Source organism: Pantherophis guttatus, chromosome 5 (genome assembly GCF_059756535.1).
Source record: "Pantherophis guttatus breed Tessera chromosome 5, ASM5975653v1, whole genome shotgun sequence".
NCBI lineage: Eukaryota > Metazoa > Chordata > Lepidosauria > Squamata > Colubridae > Pantherophis > Pantherophis guttatus.
Window position 1 is genome coordinate 44,209,758 of NC_142067.1, and position 23,722 is coordinate 44,233,479.

General features: G+C 33.9%; 1 protein-coding gene across 11 annotated transcripts in view; it reads left to right on the forward strand.

Moving 5' to 3' along the window:
- The window catches only part of GBE1 (1,4-alpha-glucan branching enzyme 1), a 167,197-nt gene that overhangs the window by 115,721 nt on the left and 27,754 nt on the right, over positions 1-23,722 (forward strand). For 4 of the 11 annotated variants that reach the window (XM_087895004.1, XM_087895002.1, XM_087895001.1 and 1 more), the window contains exons 13-16: positions 1,960-2,144; positions 2,808-2,938; positions 19,800-19,917; positions 21,442-21,523. In XM_087895004.1, the coding sequence (XP_087751130.1) occupies positions 1,960-2,144; positions 2,808-2,938; positions 19,800-19,917; positions 21,442-21,523 (516 nt within the window). The remainder of the gene's footprint in view (positions 1-1,959; positions 2,145-2,807; positions 2,939-19,799; positions 19,918-21,441; positions 21,524-23,722) is intronic. The other 7 variants (XR_015734452.1, XM_087895006.1, XM_087895007.1 and 4 more) reach the window with 2 other exon arrangements.

The window sequence follows — 23,722 nt, forward strand, 5'->3', positions numbered from 1 at the left end:
TAATGTCTGCTTGGAAATTATTATACTTCAGGTGAGTTTTATATTTTTGGGATTTACTTCCTGTGTGTTTTCTGTTATAATAGTATTTTAGACAACTATTTTGTAATAAATGTGCAGCATAGAGCTAGAAAATTTTTTGAACTTAGCCATTTATATATTTACCCATGGTGTTTGTGTGTAGTAGTAGTAGTAGCTTACAAGGATATAAATAATCATGGATTATAATTTTGCATGTCTGTTGCTTCATACATATTAATTTATTCATGAAGCTTGACAGCTGTCATTTGGGAAGTTCATTTTTTCATATTTTTAAATGACAAATTTTAATGGCTCTTTTTAGAGCTAGTCTGTCTGGGGGAGTCTGCAAAAATATCTTGACAGGGTTATTTTGCACATTTTTGCACTAAGCTATGAAGGTACCAGATAGCTTTGTTGCTTGTCAATTTTGACACCTCTTTCAGTTTTCTTTGCAGTATAATTAAGTATCTAGTGGATCACCCAGCCTTTGTAGGCATGCTGATAGCATTTCTAGATAAACTGCTCTCAATCAATGGTAAATGCAAGTGAGTTTTGAAATATCTGAAGAACTCTAGTAGCAGTCTTTATTTAAATATACTTTGTACTGACTTTGTACTCATAAAGAATTATATAAAATAATTTCAGTTCTGGATTATAATTATTTCTGGGCATTTTGTGTTGTAGTTTTTTAAATAAATATATTACTTTGAAAACCTGATCACAAAATCAATCCATTATTGGATCTTTATTGGGAAATATTCATATTTTATAATAAAACAAAAATGTTCTAGCTTTGAAAATTTTAGGACATTACAGATGTGGTTTATTTATACACAGAATAAAAACAGCTAACCATTATCTATCTTTCTACCTTTCTATCTTACTGTAGGTTCAGAGATTCCAAAAAATCATATACCGGTATACAGTACATTAATGCATTATATAAAATCTCCACCATTTACTATATGGTCTAAACTGAAAGACACAAATTAATGTTTTGTTTTTGCTACAATCAAGTGGCAAAAATATACTGTTGTGATGTCATACATTTTACTTAAAGATACCATGTTATATCTAAAGTCAGAAATGCTATGCTACAATTATGAAAAAAAATGCAAAATATATTTATAGAAAAACATATGCTATAAACCCATGTTTTGTAGGCTGTCAACACAATGATTAGGATAATAGTATATGATTCCTCTTGAGAATCAATTTGGTGTAATGATTTAGGCATAAGCCTACAAACTGGGAGAGCATAAGTTCTAGTGCCAATTTAGGCATAAAACTAGCTGGCTGACCTTGGCCAGTCACTTTTCCTCAGCCCTAGGAAGGAGGCAAAACCACTCCTGAAAACAATTTTTATATCAACTGTATTTGGAACTTCATTTCCTACCTCTTGTAGCCTACAGGTCTAAGATTTTCAACTAGAGAGAATTGCAAAAGACAATTTCTTGGTAAATGTTTCTTTCCTTTTTTTTTTCATCAAATAGATAGGGTGACTTTGAGAGTAATAATTAGTTCAAACTGGTCTTGGTCTGCTCAATTTCCTCTATAATCCATTATATTTTATAGGAAGTCATCTTGATTGATTTACTTCAACTCTCTTTCCTCAAAAAAATCTAATATATAATGACAAATAGGTTGGAGTAATAATTTTTAAATTCCTACTCATTAAGTTGGTACAATTTTTAAACAGTACATGGTAATTGAGGAGGACAAACTTGCTTAATTTGTTTAGTATCTAACAACACAATTTTTTACAGTAAGTAAAATATCATAGATAGTTTAAAGATTTCAACATTTACATTGTAACAACAGCTTTAAACATTGTTTCAGGAGGTTTTTTTGCAACTATGTTTAAATACTTTTTCCAAGGATATTTACAAAAGATCCATTTATTTTTCATGTCTTTCCATTTAAAAAAAAAAAAAAAAATAGGTAATGAATTTGGACATCCAGAATGGTTAGACTTTCCTAGACAAGGCAATAATGAAAGCTACCACTATGCAAGGAGACAGTTTAATTTAGCTGATGATCAACTTCTTCGCTATAGATTCCTAAATGTGTTTGACAGAGATATGAATAAATTGGAAGAAAAATTCGGCTGGCTTGCATCACTTCCGGTAAAGTATATATAATTTTAAAATGTTATATAATAGTTATATAATAGTTTTCAGCACTATGTACATTCATCATTTAATCAGAAAGAAATTGAATTTTTAAAAAATTAAGAAAGTAACTTTATTAATATTGCATATTTGTTTAAGACTGTTTCAAACAAATTATTTGTCTTGATTCCAAAATTTTATATCCAACATAACATTTTTCCTCAATTTGATTTGTTGGAAAACATGCCTTTAAAAAGTTATATAGAGTAAATCCATTCATATTTTTAACAGGTTTATTGGCTAGATACTTACAATTTCCTTTGCAATGAAAAGTATGAAATACAAAAATGTTCCACTTTCTGATACATTATTACATTTTTGCTTCTTGTGTTCACCAAGAATCTTGTTAACTTTAAACTAAACCATATGCTTACTTGTTTCAGTTAGTAATTGTAATGAATGTTTAATTCAATACAAAAATATATTAAATTTAAGTAATTTAAATTAATGGCACAATGAAGTGTGTTAATGCCTTCTGTTTGCATGAGATGCAGAGAGAAACAAAAAGTTCTTCAAGGACATTCGTGGAGATGTTTCCTGGCAAATATTTTTTGTTACTATGAAGTTTGTGTTCAAATTAAATAGTATATAATGTTACTTTTATATTATTCCTTGCAGGCCTATGTGAGTGAAAAGCATGAATTAAACAAAGTTATTGCTTATGAAAGGGCAAATCTCCTATTTATATTTAATTTTCATCCATCTCAAAGTTACACCGATTACCGAGTGGGTGTAGAAAAACCAGGAAAATATCCTTTTATCTTTATCTCATTATATTTTGCTTCACATATTGCAGTGAATGATAATTTATGGAAAAGACGATGACATCACCCTCTGCTGTTTTTACATTTACTTTGGCATACAGATAGGTCTGTATTAGTTTTGATAATGAATCCCACAAAATGATCATATTATTCTAGTATACACTATTCAAAGTAATATTTTTATGGAAGACAAGGTTTAATGAAAACAGTCAATGACCCTTCTTAACATATATGTATGTGTGTATGACAGGGACACGGTGGTTCAGTGGCTAAGATGCTGAGCTTGTCAATCGAAAGGTCGGCAGTTCAGCGGTTCCAATCCCTAGTGCCGCATAACGGGATGAGTTCCCGTTACTTGTCCCAGCTTCTGCCAACCTAGCAGTTCAAAAGCACGTAAAAAGGCAGGTAGAAAAATAGGGACCACCTTTGGTGGGAAGGTAACAGTATTCCATGCACCTTTGGCATTTAGTCATGATGGCCACATGACCACGGAGACGTCTTCGGACAGTGCTGGCTCTTCGGCTTTGAAACAGAGATGAGCACCGCCCGCCCTAAAGTCGAGAACGACTAGCACAAATGTGCGAGGGAAATCTTTACCTTATGTGTGTGTGTGTATGTGTGTGTCTGTGTTTGTATAATATAACTGTAAAAGATTAAAAGTATACTACAACTTAAATTTATTTTTTTAAAAAAATATTGGGTAGTTATAGAACCAAATCTAAATATAATTGTTAAAAGTGACAAAAACACCTTTATTCTATTTCAAAATATTGTTTAAATTATATATAGCTATAAAATAAAAAGAGATATAGATGATATAAATACAGATATAGATAAGATTTCAGTTGGATAGTGTAGTGGTTAGAGAACTGCCTTCAATACAGGTTCAAATCCCATCTGGTACTTACCTTACCAATAGAGGTCTTTGGACAGAGATCCTTTAGGCTTCATCTACCTATCTCAAATATAAGAATAACATGAACTAGGAGAGTCATGCTGGTGTGGACATGATTCAAATTAATAAAGTCCGCATCAAATATAAGGCTATTATAATAATAGATTATTCTTTTGTCAGATCTGACAAAATAATGGATTACTGGAACAAACCATGAATGAATGAAACAAGAGAACCTAGAATTCATTAACCATTGTCTACAGTTTTGTCTTATGCTTACAATAAGGTGTAAGATTAGACGGGATTCAAAAAGCAAAAGGCTGTTTAAAAGGGCACAAAGGCACAAAAGTAGCATCTGTTTTTAGTTCCTTGATTAGGCTGTTGCTTACTGTTTGATTGTCTGGCTGAATATGCAGTTCCTTAATTAGGATATTATTTAGAAATAGCACTTAGACTTACAGTATATACCTGCCCATAGTGCTTTATATAGCACTCTCTGGGCAGTTTATAATGTCAGCATATTGCCCCCAACAATTTGCGTACTCATTTTACCAACCTGAATGATGGAAGACTTAATCAACCTTGAGCACTATCAGGATCAAACTCCAGGCTGTGGGCAGAGTTTGCCTGCAATGCTAACTACCATGCCACCAGGGCACCTGCTTATTTACTGCTGGATTGTTTGTCAGTGCTGATGTTAGTCCCTGTTTATCTGGAAGTTGATTGCTGGTGAGGTTGTCTTCTCTTTGTTGTTGTTGTTGCTTTTGTTTCCTTTTTAGTTTTTTATTATCTTTTTTTGAAAGGTGTGTAAATGTTGTTTCTGTGCCTGTTGATTGCTAACTGTCTGCATGTTAAATTTCCAGTAATTACCCATATTTTTTGGAGTATAAAACACTCTAGAGTATAAGATGCACATTAGTTTTTGTGAAGGAAGACAAGAAAAAAAATTCTGCCTCTGCCTATCAGCATCCATCAGTATTCATTTGGCTAGCATCCTTGCAGCAAATAGCCTGGTCCGCTCTAGCACGTTATCACAGCCTGATTCAGCATGAGCAGCTGATTGGCAGTTGGATCAGCCTCCTGGAATACTGACAATCAGCTATTCCAAGCTGCGGGGATTGCCACAGCCCATGGTCTTTTCTGCGTGTCTCATTTTTGGCCTCCACACATCGTGTTTTTGGCTTCCACACACTCCATTTTAGACTCGTTCCAGGTTGCCAGGATCGCCACAGCACATTAGTACTGATCACCACCTCTGTGTGTTGCATTTTCAGCCTCCGCACATCGCATTTTCAGCTGGTTCCAAACGCCGGGGAATGGGCCAAAAACACGATACACAGAGGCAGTAATGTACTGTGGCAATCCCCACAGCCTGGAACGGGTCTAAAATGGGGCGTGCAGAGGCCGAAAACACGATGAGTGGAGGCCGAAAATGGCTGAAGGGTGGGGACTGGTGGGCAGGTAGGGCTTCGGCAACATTTGCTGTATAAGATGCATAGACATTTCTACCCATTTTTGGGGGGGATGCATCTTATACTCCGAAAAATACGGTATTTCACATTTTTTTAATTTAGCTTAGATGCTGACAGTTTTCCAGTTGAAATTATGGTTTCGTCTGTCTATGTATTGTGAAATAAAGGAGTTTTCCTTGTATTTTCTGATTGCTAGTTGGTATTCATGGATGCACTCTACTAGTCTTCTGCCTGTCTGTCCTACATATTAATTGTTGCAGTCCTTACGTTGTGAATAGTTCCTGTTTTTTTCCTTCTGGACTATTGGATTCTTCTTAAGACTATTGATTGGAATCAAAAGGACTAGAATATCTCAGTAGAAATCAACATCCAAATAACAGGAATTAATACCAGATGAACAATCAAGCAATAAATAATCTAATTAAAGAACTGTCAACCAACTTGAAATCAACCATTGATTTTGATTTTTGGTTTACTGCTTATTTCTTTCATTAATTATATCAAATTAAACAAATTCCATCATTATTACATTTGTAACTTCCAGGCAAGCTGTATGAACAAAGAAAACCTATGTTGAAATGAACTGTAAAAGTACCATATGAATACATAGGAACACATATAGAGGGTGCCTGTACTGGTAGTCCTCAGTTTACAACCATTCATTTAATGACCATTTGAAGTTACAACAGCACTGAAAGAAGTGACTTATGACTGTTTTTCACACTTGCAAACATTGCAGCATCTCTACAGTCATGTATTCAAAATTCGGGTGCTTGGCAACTGGCATATATTTATGACAGTTGCAATGTCCTGAGGTTATGTGATCACCTTTTATAACTTTTGGACAAGCAAAATCACTGAAAAACCAGATTCGCTTAACAACTGTGCTGCTAACTTAACTGCTTCACTTATAAACTGTGCTGTGGCAAGAAATTGTGGTTATACTACTAGTACCTAGTACTACTAGTAGTACTAGGACTACTTGTTGCATACATCCCAAAACTCAGAAAACTGACTTAGTGCTAATAGTATTTACATTCGTATCATACCTAGTCTTAACACTATTAGCAGCATGTATGAATATTGTATGGATATATATTTATTTACATATATTTCTAGTCAGAGTCAATTTCAATAGAGCTTGTCCTCTACGTTAGGATAGAATGTACAATAGCTTTCAGTCTTGAGACAGGCAGCTAAGTAATTGTGCAATTTCCCAGCATTTTGTCTACATCACCAAAGTTAATTGAGCTAATGGCAGTTTTACATTATTATTTATGCTGCTGCATTGACTAAATTGGAAAATTAGGAAAGATAAACTATTATAAATGTTTATAAAACTAGTATTATGAAACTAATAAAAGTCTAATCTTGTGCTCAGAAAAGCCCATAATTACTAAAGTAATTTCAATAAAAATAACATCGTTCCATATCACTCTAGAACAAATGTTTTGTTTCAAACAGACTCTGAATATATAAATTTTGTTTTGTAAATTGGAACAGCTGTTTCAAGCTTAGAACATTTCAAAGTCAGAATAATTTTAGACCTGTTCCATGCCTTACTGGCTTCAGCATGAAGAGGATCCATATTTCCATACATGATTACTCCAAACAATTGCATAGTGTTGTAGAAGTAGTTGTTCTATGATTTCAAAGTTAGAAGGAATGTAAATATTCCAGGAAGTATTACCTGTGTTTCCAAGTTCTGTTTATAGTCACCCACACGTAGCCCTTGTCAATAGCCACAATCAAAACACTTTCAAACATTGAAGCACAACTAATTATCTGGAATACATGGAGACCTTGTAAATTTAAAGTAACAACAAAACTTTACTGTTATAAAATACATTTGTCCTTTCTCTCTGTCTCACACACACACACACACACACACTGTCACATACACACATGTCCTTCTCAACTATGCTGCGAGGTACCAGCCAGAGGGATGGAAGTGGCCAAGTCTAAGTCCAAAGAGGGCTCAAAGAGTAGGTGGAATTCAGAAATCCTTTTGTCTCCCAAAGTCCTTGTGTTGTTGATTCACAACACTGGCAGCTACACTTGCCTTGTTGATTTTCAAGTCTGGTAGCTATTGATGGGACTTGGGAAGGAGATTTCTATGTGACCAGGCCCAACTTCTTTTGTCTGGTTCATGTAATATTTTGTTTTATTTGTTTCCTTATCTACTTGGTTCCTTCTTAACTACCTCCTCTAAGGGACATTTTAGACAAGATTCCTGGCTTTTGTTTACCCTCATGTGCCAGCTTTAACTTTAGGTATGGTAGCTTCAGTCTAGTCTCACAGAAACAACTAGATAGCAGTAGTAATCAAGGGCCAAATAAACTTGAGATAAACATGTTGGAGGTCCATGATAATTGTTGGTGGAAGTATAGTCCAAAGTTAATAATACCACCTACTGCAAATATAAAACCTAAATTCTTGTTCTTACATATACCACCCATTAATGCATACCCTCTAAAATCAAATTTTGAAAGAGTATTTATTGGGAAATGTGGGTACTGGTAGTATGATGACACTGAAACAAATATTTTAAAAAATCCAGAGGAAAGATCCCTTCCTATCAATTACAAATAAACAACATACAGGTCATGTTCATATAGATCTTAAAATAACTTCTATTATCTATGGAGATTGGTAACCTAGACCTGTATGAGAATGATTTAATTGAGATGAATTAAGTATTAGGAGTAGATAGCTAATATCTTTTCTCTCTAGCTTCAACACCCACATGTATGTCTCATAAACAAGTGGACTTTAAAAAAAGCTTATGTGGACAGCAATGGAGGATAGAACATAGAACATGGAATAATAGGGTTGGAAGTCTTCTAGTCTAAGTCCCTGTCCAATATTATTCTGGACTAATTCTGTTCTTGAAAACCTCCAGTAATGGAGCAGCCACATCTTTCAGAGGTAAGGCGTTCCACTGATTTAGTGTTCTCATGGTCAGAAATTTTCTTCTTAGTTCTAGGTTGGATATTTTAAGGAATTTATAAATTTTTCAAGGATATTTTAAGATATTGCTGGAACAGAATAAAATGCTAGTCTCCAATAGCCTGGGGCAAAGGAAACGTGGAAAGTACTAAAAGGACTCAATAATTAGGACTAGAAAAGAAAAATAGGTAGGGTTTATGCAATTGGTAACCCGTTTATAGTGTCCTGAAGTGCCTTGACAAATCAACATCAAAAAGAATATAGTTCAGTATGATTCTATCTCATTTATATACATCAAGCCGTGGTGTTTACATTGGTTGATAATTCAGAATTCCCAGTGAAATGTATAAGTAAGTTATTCATTGACTACTAGGTAGACTCTTTTCTTTTATCCTAATATGTATATAGATGCAATATGCTTAGATTTGCATATTATATATAAGGCATGAAAACAATTTAACAGGTTGAGCAAAGATGTACTAATGCAAATTCATACAAGAATGGAAGAATATGTCAGCTCAATAGCAATGTAAATAATGGCTGATATGCCCTGAAATCTTGGGAAGATTAACATCAACATTCAGATTACATCCATTTTTTAAAAAGCAAATTAAAGTTCCCTGACATTTGTAAGATGCACCTAGAGCTTCTAATGAGCAAACAAGGTCACTTGGAATGAGTCACTAGAGACTGATTGCCCAAGGCAAAATTGTCTCTTTGAGCTGCTTGCTTGTTCATGCTTTGAAGTACACTTATGTAAGTGTCCCTGGTTATTAGAATTCAATCTTTACATAAAATGGAGACAAATAATTTAACTTAAGATCACAAAATGCCAACTTTCATCAAGATGCTTAATCTGTTACAGCTAATACTATTAAAATGTGAATGTTTTTGCAGTATTATTCAAATATCCTTTTCTCCCTTTTTTAATAGGAAAATTATTTTATTTTTGATAGTGGATTGTACACTGATTATTAGTTTGTAATTACTTGTGTACAATCACAAGTATATAACTATACAAATATAAGAATACCCAGTGGTGAAATTCAATTTTTTTCACTACCGGTTCTGTGGGTGTGGCTTGGTGGATGTGGTGTGGCTTGATGGGCATGGCTTGAGTGTGGCAGGGGAAGGATACTGCAAAATCTCCATTCCCACCCCACTCCAGGGGAAGGATACTGCAAAATCCCCATTCCCTCCCCACTCCTGGGGGAAGGTTATTGCAAAATCCATTCCCACCCCACTCTGGGGCCAGCCAGAGGTGGTATTTGCCAGTTCTCTGAACTACTCAAAATTTCCGCTACCAGTTCTCCAGAAGCTGTCAGAACCTGCTGGATTTCACCCCTGATAATAACCCTTGGGATTTTCTGAAAAGTGCAATATTTGCATACTTTCTTTGAACAATGTTTTCATCTCTTCCTCCTTCTCATAATCCAGTCTATTTGATTCTTCAGAAAACACATTAAACATTGTAGGCTCTTCTGGCTTCAACATAAAGCTGAGGCTACTTTAGATAAATCTCTTCAGTATATACAAATTGATGGAGATATAATTGCAAGCCAAATAGTTTTTACTTCTTTGCATATTACTGCAGTATCAGTCAATATTGCTGTTATATCAGTCAAAGGCCACTTCTCCATTCTCTTTGCTACAAAACTCTAAACATTTTATACGTTTAGAGGTAAGAGGTTACAGATAAAAACTGGAAGCTACCTCAGAAATCCTTAAATTATTTATCCTCAGTTTCATGGAGGAAAAACAAATGGATATAAATCAAATAAAATTGATTAAATTCATTTAGGGATTTTTTGGTTCAGCTTTTTGTTTGTTTGCCACAATCAGTTCAGCCTTTGACTGTTTAAAAACAGAGTAATAAAATGTTTTTCTTCAACTTCCCTTCAGCTATCCAAGAAAGATTTCTATAGAAGAAAAAAGGTAACTATTTTTTTCCAGAAATTAGGTAGCAGTCTAGGGAGAAAACACTAGAGTAATTATGAATTTTTCTACATACATAAGCAACTGAATATATACATAAATAGCCTGTATTCACACTTCAAACCATAATCGTGTGAAGCAATAGGTTTTTTGCCATTGTATGCATGCTAGTTATGACTTTATCTTGTTCATAGATTGAAACCAAACTTTTGTCTTCTTTTCAAAACTTTAACTTGTTTGGAAGAAGCTGAATTTGATTTTAATTTAATGTTTTAATTTAATTTAATTAAGAAAAATATTTTTTTTAAAATCTAACATATATTTTTAATTTATAGTTACAGACCAGCAATAAAAGTATTAATCCAGTAGCTGCTGATAAAAGGTTTTTTTACCCTCTCATATAACTTGTAAAAGGAAAATGTCAAGCTGGCTCTTCCCAGAGAAATAATGTTGCCACTTAGTTGTTACTGAAGCACCTTAAAGTACTCTTGCTTCACTGAGTAACAAGAATTTTCTTGTATCTAGAAAAGTTAATGGCTGAGCATATCACTCTGTATCATGATCAGTTTTATAGCTTCGATATTAGGACATAAGCTGATGGCCATTTCATGTATTGTGTTGCAGGTAGTTTGGCTTAGAAAATAAGATTATTTTATCTGTAATAGACAAGAGCAATTGCTTTTTAAATACCCTGATAAATGTTTATATAAACCAGTCCATAAAGTATGGAAACTAGCTTGTTTTTCACAAAATCCTTGATAAATGCTATTGCTTTTGCAATAATCCTCCTCAGAATTTCTAAAATAATCATGCCACATCATGATCTTCATGAATAATTATTACTCATGAATATAATTATTACATTTCTTGTGAGAAGTTGATTTCATGTTCTTTTTCTATGGTCTAAATATATCTACCAATGCTTCATGTGGCATTAAGCCTGCACCAATTCTGTTTAAAAATAAGAATTTGTTCAGAAATATACTAAAAACATAGTAATTAAGTGTGAAATATGATAAATAATGTCAGATTCTCACTTTAGTATCATTCTGCATTAAGGATCATTGGTTCTGCTATTTTAGTATCACAATACAGATAACACATTTGTTTCCAAACTGATCACCATTAATATTCCTTTTTGTTGCTTGAGCTAATGTAGGAGGTTAAAATAGCCAAGTTATAAAAGTAAGGTGTTTTTTTTTTCCTTAAACCAATACTGTATTTATCATTCAGGAGTTCAGGAAAGCATTTACTGTATAACAATATATTTTGCAATTTGTTTCTCAGCAGCAATCTTGTCAGATAGGTTGTATTGCAAAAGAGGGACATTTCCAAGCCAACATCCATGGATATCTTTTTCATTTCAAAATTATCTTGGTTAGATTTTTCCAAATTCATTAATAAGTGTGCTGAGAAATAGTGAAGGTAGAAGTAGTATAGAAAGATATAGTCACTGCTCTCTTAGTTATTATTTTTATAATATATTTTTCTTTTTAAAATTTGAAAAACTAGAACACTTACTCCGTAAATTTAAATGTAAAATTAAAAATTACAGATTTTTTGTAGCAGTAACAAATGATAAAATCAATCATATTTAGAACAAGGTAAACAAGAAGAGGCCTTAGTCTTACGTTCATAAACCACAATGAGACAGATGTTGTGTTTATTGGTACTCTATTGAAAAAACCGTCAGAGATAAAATTACAACTATAGGTTTCAGTGAGGTTTATGATACCAGTAATAAAATTGGGGATCGTTTTTCAGATGATATATGGGGAGTTTTTCCACTGTTCTAGTTCAGGCTTTGGGAGATTGAAATTTTAGTCAAAGGCAATGGAAATAGTATTTAAAAACTACCTTAAGACTTATATATTTTGTTATTTATTTATTTAGTTTCTGTAGTATGCATCTCAATGAAATGACTCTGGTTGACTTGCACATTATCTGTAGGATAACTGTATTAGTATTCCAGTATATGTATTTGTGTGATAGTTTTGACTGATGGCCTAGATTCTAAAACAAAGATGGAATTCTATAGGAATGGAATTCTCTGCATTTCAGTGTCTAGCAATATTAGTCTTATACAGTCAAAATCAACTTCCCTAGGAAAACATCCTACACAGCTGCATATGTGATGTCTTCTGAGTTCAGATTATAGCATGTTGTCCCTTTCACAGAGTTAGCACAGAGGCATTTTAAAGCCTAGATACCTGACTATGGAATATGTAGACATTGGTAAAATAGTATGTTGTCACACAGTAAAAAATGGTGCAAATTTATTACCCCCCCCCCAAAGTGAATGGAAATGTCTTATACAGTGAATGTTCGAATGTTGCTGAAGCCCCGTCCACCCACCAGCCCCCACCCTTTGGCCTCTGCCTCCAGCAATTTGCCCCCTTGCAGCAAACAGCCTGGTCAGCTTCAGCACAGCCTGATTTAACACGAGCAGCTGATTGGTGGTTTGATCTGCCTCCCGGAATACCGCCTATCAGCTGTTCAAGGCTGCGGGGATCGCCACCTGGAGCGGGCTGAAAATGGGATGCATAGAGACCAAAAATGGGGCATGCAGAAGTGGCAATAGGCAGCAGCGGCAATGAGTGGCAATTGTGGCGATGGGCGGTGGTGATCCCTGCAGTCTGTAACAGCTGATAGGTCAAAACAGTAATGTGAACTCTAATGGATTAAAAATTAACTCAGGGCATATATGAACAGAATACCACATATGTACATATGTAATATGTGACTTTTCCTTTATTTTTACATTCATGATAAAAAAAATAAGCTAAGTATATTCATTAAATATACCTATTTGATTTATGTGATCTTCCACTAATGCAATATTGAAATATTTGAATATATTATGAAACACTCAATCTAGATAAGCATGCTAGGGAAAGCAACTAGCAGAGACCAGCACAGATTTCATGCAAGCAGTTGAAAATATTAATTCAAAATGAAAATGAACCTCTTAACATCTCAGAGATTTGGATATATTTCAGCAGCACTCCTTAGGGAAAGTTTGCAGCATGAACAAGCTGAGACTGCGGAAACTATAAAAAGCAGGTACTATTTGTCTTGAGTAAGAACTATTGTTTTGGTAATAGGCCTTTCAAGAAATCAAGAATAAAACTATCATCGCTTCCTATCTAATGGCTTTTGATTAATTTCAGTGTTCAATCTGTGACAAAACTTTCCTTATATGGCATAATAAAGGATGCTGCCATGATTCCGTCTTTCCATAGTGGTATCATAGCAAGAAGTGCAGAGCCTTGGTGCTATAAGAGAAAAAAATCGATACTATAATCGGGGAGGGGGGATTGTTTGACCCTTTCTTGCTTTTTATTGAAAAAATTACACAATACAAAAAATATAGCAAGCTCAAATCAAAAATAAAGAAGAAAAAAGAGAATAAACATTAGACTATAGACCCCAAATTTCTAAAGTAAAATTATGTATGGATTTGAGACAGCAGATACTAATTTCTTAATGTCAGTAAGGTACAAAATTTCCCTTATGAATAGGGAATATTGTGCTAAATTAATTTGTACCCACTGAACATAATTTGAATTCTTAATTATATGAACTAATTGTCTTAGTTGCAAAGACATGAAAAGGCTGTTTCAAATTTGGTATGCCATTATGCAGTTTTCATACGGCATAACTTGCTTGATCATAGGATTCTTCTTAATAGCTTTATGTAAATGAAGACAATATTTTTGATGTATTCAGCCAACTAAAAGCCAATGGAACAGAGTGGGTTTGAAGCAAAAAAAAAAAAAAGGAAGAATGATCAGTTTCATTTGCTATAATTAAACTGACTCTAAGCAGTGTATATATATTCCATAAGTTGAATAAGGATTAAAAATAGTAGATAAGATAGATAAATTAAGATAACTTTTATTGTCCTATTTTTCTGTGAACACACTGGCACATATTAAAAATGAAATTCTGTTGCCCACTCTCAATAAATACACACAGGCACACACACACATACATACATACATACATTAATCACTGCCCTTTTTGAATACATAGTGGAAAGAGGAAACTTGAGAGTTTACATAGTTGATACTATATGGAACAAAGCTGTGATTGAATCTAGATGTTCTGCTTCAAATACAACAAAACCTCTTCTAGAAGGTAATAAGGAAAACTGGTCATGGAGAGGATGTGTAGCATCCCTGACAATACTGTTGTACCATCAGTTACAGTAATCAAGGAAATACTTTCCAGTGTAGTCTAAGGAAATATTCTTCAAGCATAAACTTGTTGAGCTGGCAAATCTCAAACATAAGCAAGTCATAATACATGCATTGCATTTGGACCAGCTATATTTTCTAGATTATTTTCAAGGGCACTTCCATTCTGTTCTGTTCTGCAATAATCCAAGCAATAAATGACCAAGACATAAGTGATCATCCACAGAACCTCTTGATCCAGGAATGGCCATATCTGGTACACCAGATATAGAAGTCATCTATATGAGGAAATCATCTATATGAGGAAGACCTTCAAGTCCAAAAGGACCTCCAGTTTATGATTAAATTCAAAACCAGCATCATCTATGACCAACAATGAAATATTCAAATGGTCTCCAAACCCAAAGCAACTCCATCTTGCTGGAATTGAACCTACATCATGTGAAAAAGAAAGTACATCCTTTTTGAGTTCTATGGTTTTATGTATTAGTATATAGTAAAAATCATCTGGTCCTTACAGTTCTTAAAAGTAGGTAAATACAACCTCAGATGAACAACATAACAACCTGATTGATTTGATCTGATTAATAAAAGGTTGAGATAATTAATGGATAACAAGGATGATGAAAGTCTATTATTAATAATGCCAAGCCCATAAAGCTGATCATAGCCAAAAAACACACAAGTGTAATGGTTTAACTGGCTGACCAACCACACTCAACGTGTAGTCCTCAATGGAATGACATCTACATGGAGGGAAGTATGCAGTGGGGTACCCCAAGGCTCTGTTTTAGGCCCAGTACTCTTCAAATCTTCATCTATGATTTGGACTAGGGATAGATAGGGAACTCACCAAATTTGCAGATGACACCAAGCTAGCAGGAATAGCCAACACACTGGAAGATAGGCTTAAGATACAGAAGGATCTTGACAGACTTGAACATTGGGCACTATCTAATAAAATGAAATTGTGGTGAAAAAAATACGGTTCTACATTTAGGCAAGAAAAACAAAATGCACAGGTATAGTATATGTGGTACCTTGCTCAATAATAGTAACTGAGAGGGATCTTGGACTCCTAGTGGACAACCATTTAAATATGAGCCAGCAGTGTGCAGCAGCTGCCAAAAAAGCCAACACAGTTCTAGGCTGCATAAACAGAGAGATAGAATCAAGATCACGTGAAGTGTTAATACCACTTTATAATGCCTTGATATGGCCATACTTGGAATACCGCATCCAGTTTTGGTCGCCACAATGTAAACAAGATGTTGAGACTCTAGAAAGAGTGCCGAGAAGAGCAACAAAGATGATTAGGGGACTGGAGGCTAAAGCATGTGAAGAACGGCTGCAGGAACTGGGTATGTCTAGTTTAATGAAAAGAAGGACAAGGGAGGACATGATAGCAGTGTTCCAATATCTCAGGGGCTGCCACAAAGAAGTAGGAGTCAAGCTATTCTCCAAAGCACCTGAGGGCAAGACAACAAGCAATGTGTGGAAACAAATCAAGTAGAGAAGCAACCTAGAACTAAGGAGAAATTTCCTGAAAGAACAATTAATCAGTGGAACAACTTGCCTCCAGAAGTTGTGAATGCTCCAACACTAGAAGTTTTTAAGAAGAGATTGGATAACCATTCGTCTGAAGTGGTGTAGGGTTTCCTGCCTAAGCAGGGGTTTGGACTAGAAGACCTCCAAGGTCCCTTCCAACTCTGTTATTCTGTTCTGTTCTGTTTATTTTAAAGGAAACGGGGTTAGTTAGAGAATTTTGTTAGGAAGAGATATTTGTACCCATTTGCATTAAGGAATGAATGGGCAGATATTTGTGTCCTACAGTATTTTTCAGTATGTAATTCAATTCCCAGACTCAACATTCCATATAGGTGGTGTCAATAATGGAACTTTGTAGGGGGGGAAAGGGAATATGAAGGAGAAGAAATGAGAAGTGTATTAAACTGGAACAACTTCAGTAGGAATAAGTCTTTATATAAGAGTAAGACTCTTATTTAGTCTCCCAGCATAATGTATGGAAATGACATCAGGAAAAACAGTGACGAAACCTTCTTAAAACACAAGAATTATTATGTTAGAAAATGCCACAGAAGCGTCAGGGGCACTGTATGAAAAAGATATTAGGAAAAATGATAAAATGAAGGAGGCTATGGAAGAAAAGTCTTCAAATGACAGGAAGAAAAAGTAACATTAAATAAGGCAGAAAAAATGCAGAGCAATTTGGCGAAAAAGGCCTTTGGGCCTAGCAGATACTTTTTAGCATAACAGCTTCTATATTTTAATATATCCTTTTCCTGAGGCTTTCCAAATTTGAATGTGGAGATACCTGGCAACAAAATAATTGGTTTATAATTGGCTATAATTTTTAATTGCTTTATAGCTTCTATATCACTTGGTTTAATTTAGATGTTCGTATCTAATTTTTGCTTCTGTGCCTTTGACAGACTGATTTTCTTACAGCTTCACTCAGGCTTCATTGTGTTTTTTCTTATCACTAGTGACTTAACAGGTCCAGCTGCCATCAACACTTCACGTACTTGTTTTACCTCTATAAATACATAATGAATCATTTCAGCAGTGTGCTGGCACCTGCTGAAATCATATTTCAATGGAGAAGCAGCAGTAAAATAATCCAAATAGTATTTTGATCTCTTCTTTGTGGTAGGCAAGGAGGAACTAAAAATGATTGTCAATATAAACAATTACTGGAAGAAAGTTTCTGCATGCTGTTTTAAGAGTTTTTCTGGGTCAATCCTCTGTGAAACATGCTGACTTAAGCATCAGCTTTGAACACACTATAATACGTTCGCAGAAATTTAGGTCAAGCAAAGGCTGCCCTAAGTAATTTTCATCATTTAATTTTTCAGGAACAGTTATTAATGTAAGAGCTATATTAAATAATTTCTGTAAGCTATAGCTGTTGATCAGAATCTTTCAGCATTCTGAGGGGAAATTAGTCCCATTAAGGGAAAGTGGTAACCTCTTGAGCATAAAAACAGTTACATCTTGTAGCAGAAGTTCAGTTTGCCATTGCCGTAGTGAGAATTTATCAGCACATGATATAGATTCAACCTCTATATTGGAATATATGCATGTGCAGTATTTTCAGCTGTTATATCTGTCCATTATCATTCTAATAGGAAATATATTCTTCTAGGCTAGGGAGAAAAATGTTCTGTGTGGGAGACTGTCAGCCCTTTCATTTAGGCCAAGTCAGGAAATTGCATCCATAAGTCTGGTTAGTATTCTGTTGATATAGGCTTACTAACAGAACCTGACTTTTTGCCTCTCCCCTCGTATATTCAAGCGAATTAGGGAAAAGTCAGTCTAAGCTTGTTCCTCGTGTCTTCTGTTTTGTAGGCTTAAAGCACATTTTTGTAATCCTTGTTTCTCTAAGATCTTTTTCTCTCACCTCACCACATACACACACACACACACACACACACACACACACCTGTACTTTACAGGCATGAAGAATTTTGGAACAATATCTGAGGATAATCTACGAGACAGAAAATTAGAGCTCTCTACTTCCATCAGTTGGAATGACTTGGTCTCAGATTTAGCCAAGGATACACAGTATTAAGGACATTTCTGGAATAAAAAAGCTATAGTTGTCATATCATTATTAATTTGTATCTTTGGAAAGAAACAAGCCTATCTAACAAAGTTAGAGCCTTGGTAGTACAGTGGCACCCTGTTATTAAGCTGGTTATTAAGACCAGCTGCCTGTAATTACTGCAGGTTCGAATCTCGCCAAGGCTCAAGGTTGACTCAGCCTTCCATCCTTTCTAAGGTAGGTAAATTGAGGACCCAGTTGTGGGGGCAATAAACTGACTTTGTATAAATATACAAAAGGATGAAGGCTATTGCTGAGCACATTGTAAGCCGCCCTGAGTCTCCAGAGAAGGGCAGCATATAAATCAATTTAAAAAAAAAAAAAAAGTAAGGATATTCAAAACACTTTTGGGAAGGACTTGCTAATGTGACAATGTTACAAATAAGTCCCACAGAAAATGCAGCCTAATTTTAGTTATGTGGCAGCATAAGAAATCTAAATTAGCATTTAGAAATGATTTCAAAGGTTGTGGGTATCGTGATAGATTTATAACAGCCTTTTTACATTATTAACTGGACCTGTCACTCCTACGCTTCGCATTTGCTGGCTGCCAATCTGCCATGAACTGGGGGAAGGCTAATGACTCATGGTAGCTTCTAGAGACACAACTTCAAGATCAGACAACTGGGAAAGGCATTCACCTCTGAACTGCCTACTCTACTTCCTAAAACAATCTGTTCCTATTTTATTTGAATATGATTGGACAATGAAGGGTCAACAATGGGATGGGACAAAGAGGAAAAAGTTAACCATGAAAAGTTGGTGTGCAAACCCCAGTTCTGGCTTTGCTATACTGTAATACACTTGGCCCTTAGTAAAGTAAACCTTTTACACCGAATGGAGTCAAGGGTTGTTCTTGCTTAAGGGACCAAGTTGGGACAGGACTATCATGTCCAGACTTTTCTTGAATATATTTATGTGTGTTTATATGTGGATGCATAAATGGTATTTGACTTCTTTTTTTTTTTTTTTTGGCTGTGAATAAATCTCATAGCTTTTCATTTTTCAAAGTTCCCATTGTATTAAGTTTCCTAATCTTCTGGCTTTCCACTTGGAACATTTTGGTAATTATGACTTAAGTCACATTGAGTTAATGGTGGTAAAGCATGAGTAAATTAAGTGGGACCCTAGTTCATATGTTAAGTAATTTTTCTTTATATTTAATTCATGATTACTGGAAGTCCTACACATGTTTACGCCAAAGTAAATTCAATTTTCTTACAAGCAGTTTATTACTAAATAACTGGGTATAGACTAAATTTATTCCTTCAGGTAAAATAGGTAAATATATTTTATACTGAATAATAAACAGGTACTTAAATAGTAGTATATATAACCCTTGTTCATGTAGATTAGAGAGCAGTTTGATTCCTTATAACAACCTATTTCCCTAAACTGTCTTCAAAATTTGTTCCCTAATTATAATTATATAGAAGAAGAAAATTGCTAAACATACTAAGAGCCATCTGTATTTTGTATATTGAAAGATAACTACATCTAATTATTTTATTTAGGTCTAATTACATTTATCTGAAAAAGATTAAGCAAATGAAATTTATTTTTTATGACTGCTTTGATATTTTTTTTAATGTGACCCCAGCATGCTAATGAAAAGCCATGTGTGTTCAGCTTATGACATACAACACATAGAATATCTAAACATTGTATAAAGAGCTCATTTCTGCAATTAACTGTATTATATTCTATGTATTATTTCTTATTTTAAATGATGTAATTCCACTATAGAAATCCTTAACTATTGCTATACATATAAAATTGCCTTGGATTCTGATGCTCCAGAGTATGGAGGGCATAATAGACTGGATCATACTACAGATTTTTTTTCTCAGCAGTATTCACATAATCATCGATCCAATTCTCTTTTGGTAAGTACATTTTTTTCTACTCCAATTTCTCTAAAGCATATCTTCAGAGAGATAGTTAATATTTTAAATTCTGTACTAGAAGACTGCATGTTGCCTTCATCTTTTCCCTTTATAAAATATGATAACTGATCTTGCATGAACAATTATAAAAGTAAATGTCATAAAAGAATTTATATGGCATAAGTGGCAATTTCTCAATATTTTAAATTTTATATAATAATTCTGACCTTCCAAATATGCATATAACAAATTTAATAAATGATTTCTGTGTACATTTTTGTTTTCCTGATTTCCTGTTCAATATACCAATAACATGCATGTTTAATTCTTTGCATGTAAGCATCCTGTGATTTTCATTGCTAATATTTTAATCAACTGGGATCATCTATAAAAACTTCTGTAGTTTATCTCTTATACAATATGAGAATTTAAGTATTGGAAGTATTTAACTTAGTAATGCAAGCATAATGTTTTTATTTTCTTTTTAAGGTTTAATTTAAAAACAAAGACAATAAAACAATATAGGGTAAAGTTGCATTTGATGCACTGTTTAATTTTTTTTATTTTTATGTGGGGGTTCTTATCAAATTTATTCAGTGCAAAATTTTGATCATATTAAACATAAACTGCAGTCCAAAAAAAAAAAAAAAAGTAACCAGACTATAATAATGTTGGATTCTTTTTCTTTCCTTCCTTTTCTTTTATTCACTGGAAAAATGTCTTCACGGCTAAGACTATCTTTAAATTCAGGGTAAACAACATTAAACAAAGCACAAAAAGGAATTAAAAGATGCACTTAAGACATGACATAATAAAAGAAAATAATATACGGCTAATTTACTCCAGTAGAACTCATAATTCTAGTTTACTTCATATATTTCAATTCTTGGAAACATTCTTTCTTCTATCATGTCCATATGCCAATTTATATGTTGCCATTTCTTTTTTAATATTCTCATATTCTATTTATATTCATAATCATCTCAGTGACCCTAGAATATGTACCAGTAAACAACGATCAATCACTTTAATATCCTGAATCATTCTGTATATACTTTTCTACATATATTATCTGTATATATGTACATTCTTGTTCTGTACATCATATATCACAGTGAATGAAATCCCAGTTGGGAAAGTGGGATTTGTGGGAATCCCATAAAAGTGGGGAAAAATGCAGTTCTGAAGAGTGATTTCTTGCAAATTTTACTATTCTACCAATGTAATGAAAAATTAATATACAGCAGATAGCCTCACATAATTATTATGATCTTATTAACCATAACATATTATCAACATGACAAGCATAGTGCAGATGCAAAATACAATTAATGTTTACAGAGGTTGGAACAACTGTAAAAATGAATTTAACAAATGCATGTGAAAGAAAGCATGATAAAAAAAAAGTAATAACCAAACATGTAATATAATTTGAATTTAGCTACAAGCTAATGGCATGATAATGGCACTAAAATATAAATTTGAACCCTGAGTGTGGGTCACCCTTTCCTTTGTGTTCCTTAGCAACCCAATGCATTGAATGAAAGTGATGGCCAAAGCCGAGGACACCAGCACACACACTACTTGAAGGTAAAGTTGCAGACAGGTGTGTAGGCCAAATAGTAGTATGATAAAAAAGCAAGATCCTCATCTCCATGCCTAAACCAAAATGTGTAAAACAAACCATACCTCACCAAACAATGTATGTTACAAACTGGAAGTAGGGTTACTTAAAACATCTTAAGATATCTGTTAAGTATTCTATTCCACAGTTTGTTTCAATTGGTGGACCTCAGTTTTGAATGGGCAATGAGTGTTATGATATCTTTAAGCCTAGCACATTTACATTATCACCTTTCAAGAATACAGACCATTTCCCTCATTTTCTCAGCATGAAGAACAGATTCTAAAGACTCTCCCTGCATTAGCACAACATGATTTCAATAACATAATAGCAATAGCATTTAGACTTATATACCACTTTACAGTGCTTTTACATCCCTCTCTAAGTGGTTTACAGAATCAGCATATTGCCCCCAACAGTCTGGGTCCTCATTTTACCAACCTCGGAAGTATGGAAGGCTAAGTCAACCTTGAGCCTGGTGAGGTTCAAACAGCCAAATTGTAGTCAGCCCGCAGTCAGCAGAAAATAGCCTGCAGTACTGCATTCTAACCACTGTGCCACCACGGCTCTTATAATCCTCTGCTTTGGTATTGTTCATAATAAAAGAAAAGAAAATTTTTATAGATCAATAAGATCAATACATAGAGGCCTGAAGTATAAATTGTGTTGGAAATTTTTTAATCTCATTGTCTACAGTCAATGTGACCTGTTAATGGTGGGTTTTTTATTTTTTATTTTTTTGGTTAAAAAAATCAGTAAATAACATAAATGGTAATAATTAATTTTGATTAAAATCCAGCTTCATACTTAACCTGAATTCTTATTGAATAAGATGACCACTATAAACATTCCAGTTAAAAATTAAATAAATTAAAAACCCACATAACAACAGGTTGTATTCATAAATATACCTATTTCTATTCGCTATGCACCTTCAGCTAAAGCTCATCTATTCAAAACATATTTGTGTTGGATTTCTGGATGGAGAAAATGGTAAACTGCTCCAATAACTGGAGATAATATTGAGGTGGAAACTTGTGAACTGGTTGTGAAGCTAGATCTCTAGAGTTTCTCCGGATATAGGAGAATCTAAGAGATCACCCACATGTGCTCCAGAAGGCTGCTTTTCACAAGAAACTCACAAGATCTGAATGGAAGATGTAAGCACACTGAGTAGAACAAGAGCCAATGAATTAATATCAAACTCTCAGCCTCACACAGAGTCCACTTTAAGAGCATTGGACTCAAATGCAATTTTGTTTTCTAAAGCATACTTGGATATAAATACTTTGATGCCTATTGAAATCTTTCAAACAGCAAAGAACTAGACATCTGGTGACCACTTTTCCAACCTGGGATATAATAAAAAAATAATAATAATCATAAAGGTTTAAAATTAATCAAAATAAAGTTCTTAGTAAAAAAAAACTTACTAAGAATTTGAATTATAAAAATTAAAACAGAAGGAACCAGTTAAATTTTAAATTATCTGCTTTAAAGTACTTTGTATTTAATTAAAAATATAATGGAAAAGAAGACTGTTTAACTTTCTTAAGGGGACTCAATGGCCAAGCTTTTTAAACGAAGAGATAAGTGGCATTTGAGAAAGACCATGTGAGTATAGACCTATGAAGTGCTGAATTGAACTAAAGAGTTAAGGAGTAAAAAAAATTTAAACAATCTTTTTTGATGCTATTTCTATATGGATTACAAATTTAAAGACAGAAATGACTACAACCTGCAAAGCAACGAAAATAGGGAAGAGGACATTGTTAACAGAGCAGATAGGGATTACAACAGATATATTCCAAAGGATATTTCAACAACTAGGAAAGAATCTTTCAGCTTCAGTGACAGCTTTGTGAATCTGTCAAAGAGACTTGCCTATACCTGAAGGGAGAATGAAAGAGAGATTTGCAATTTTGGAAGAAAAAATTTACTTTGTAAATTTGCTTTAGTAATTTTGTTTTTTTCTGCACTCATCTCTTTTGAAATCATTTGTTATTACTTTAATAATAATACTATACCAAACAATTGCTAATTGTTTGTAATTATAACACTGGATTTTTGGTGATGTAAATTTGTTTTTGGTATTTCTTAATCTACAATGAATTTCCCTTTAATCTATTCTGACTAACTATAGAAATGGGTGGTGTAGAATGATGGCTTATTCTGCACTTT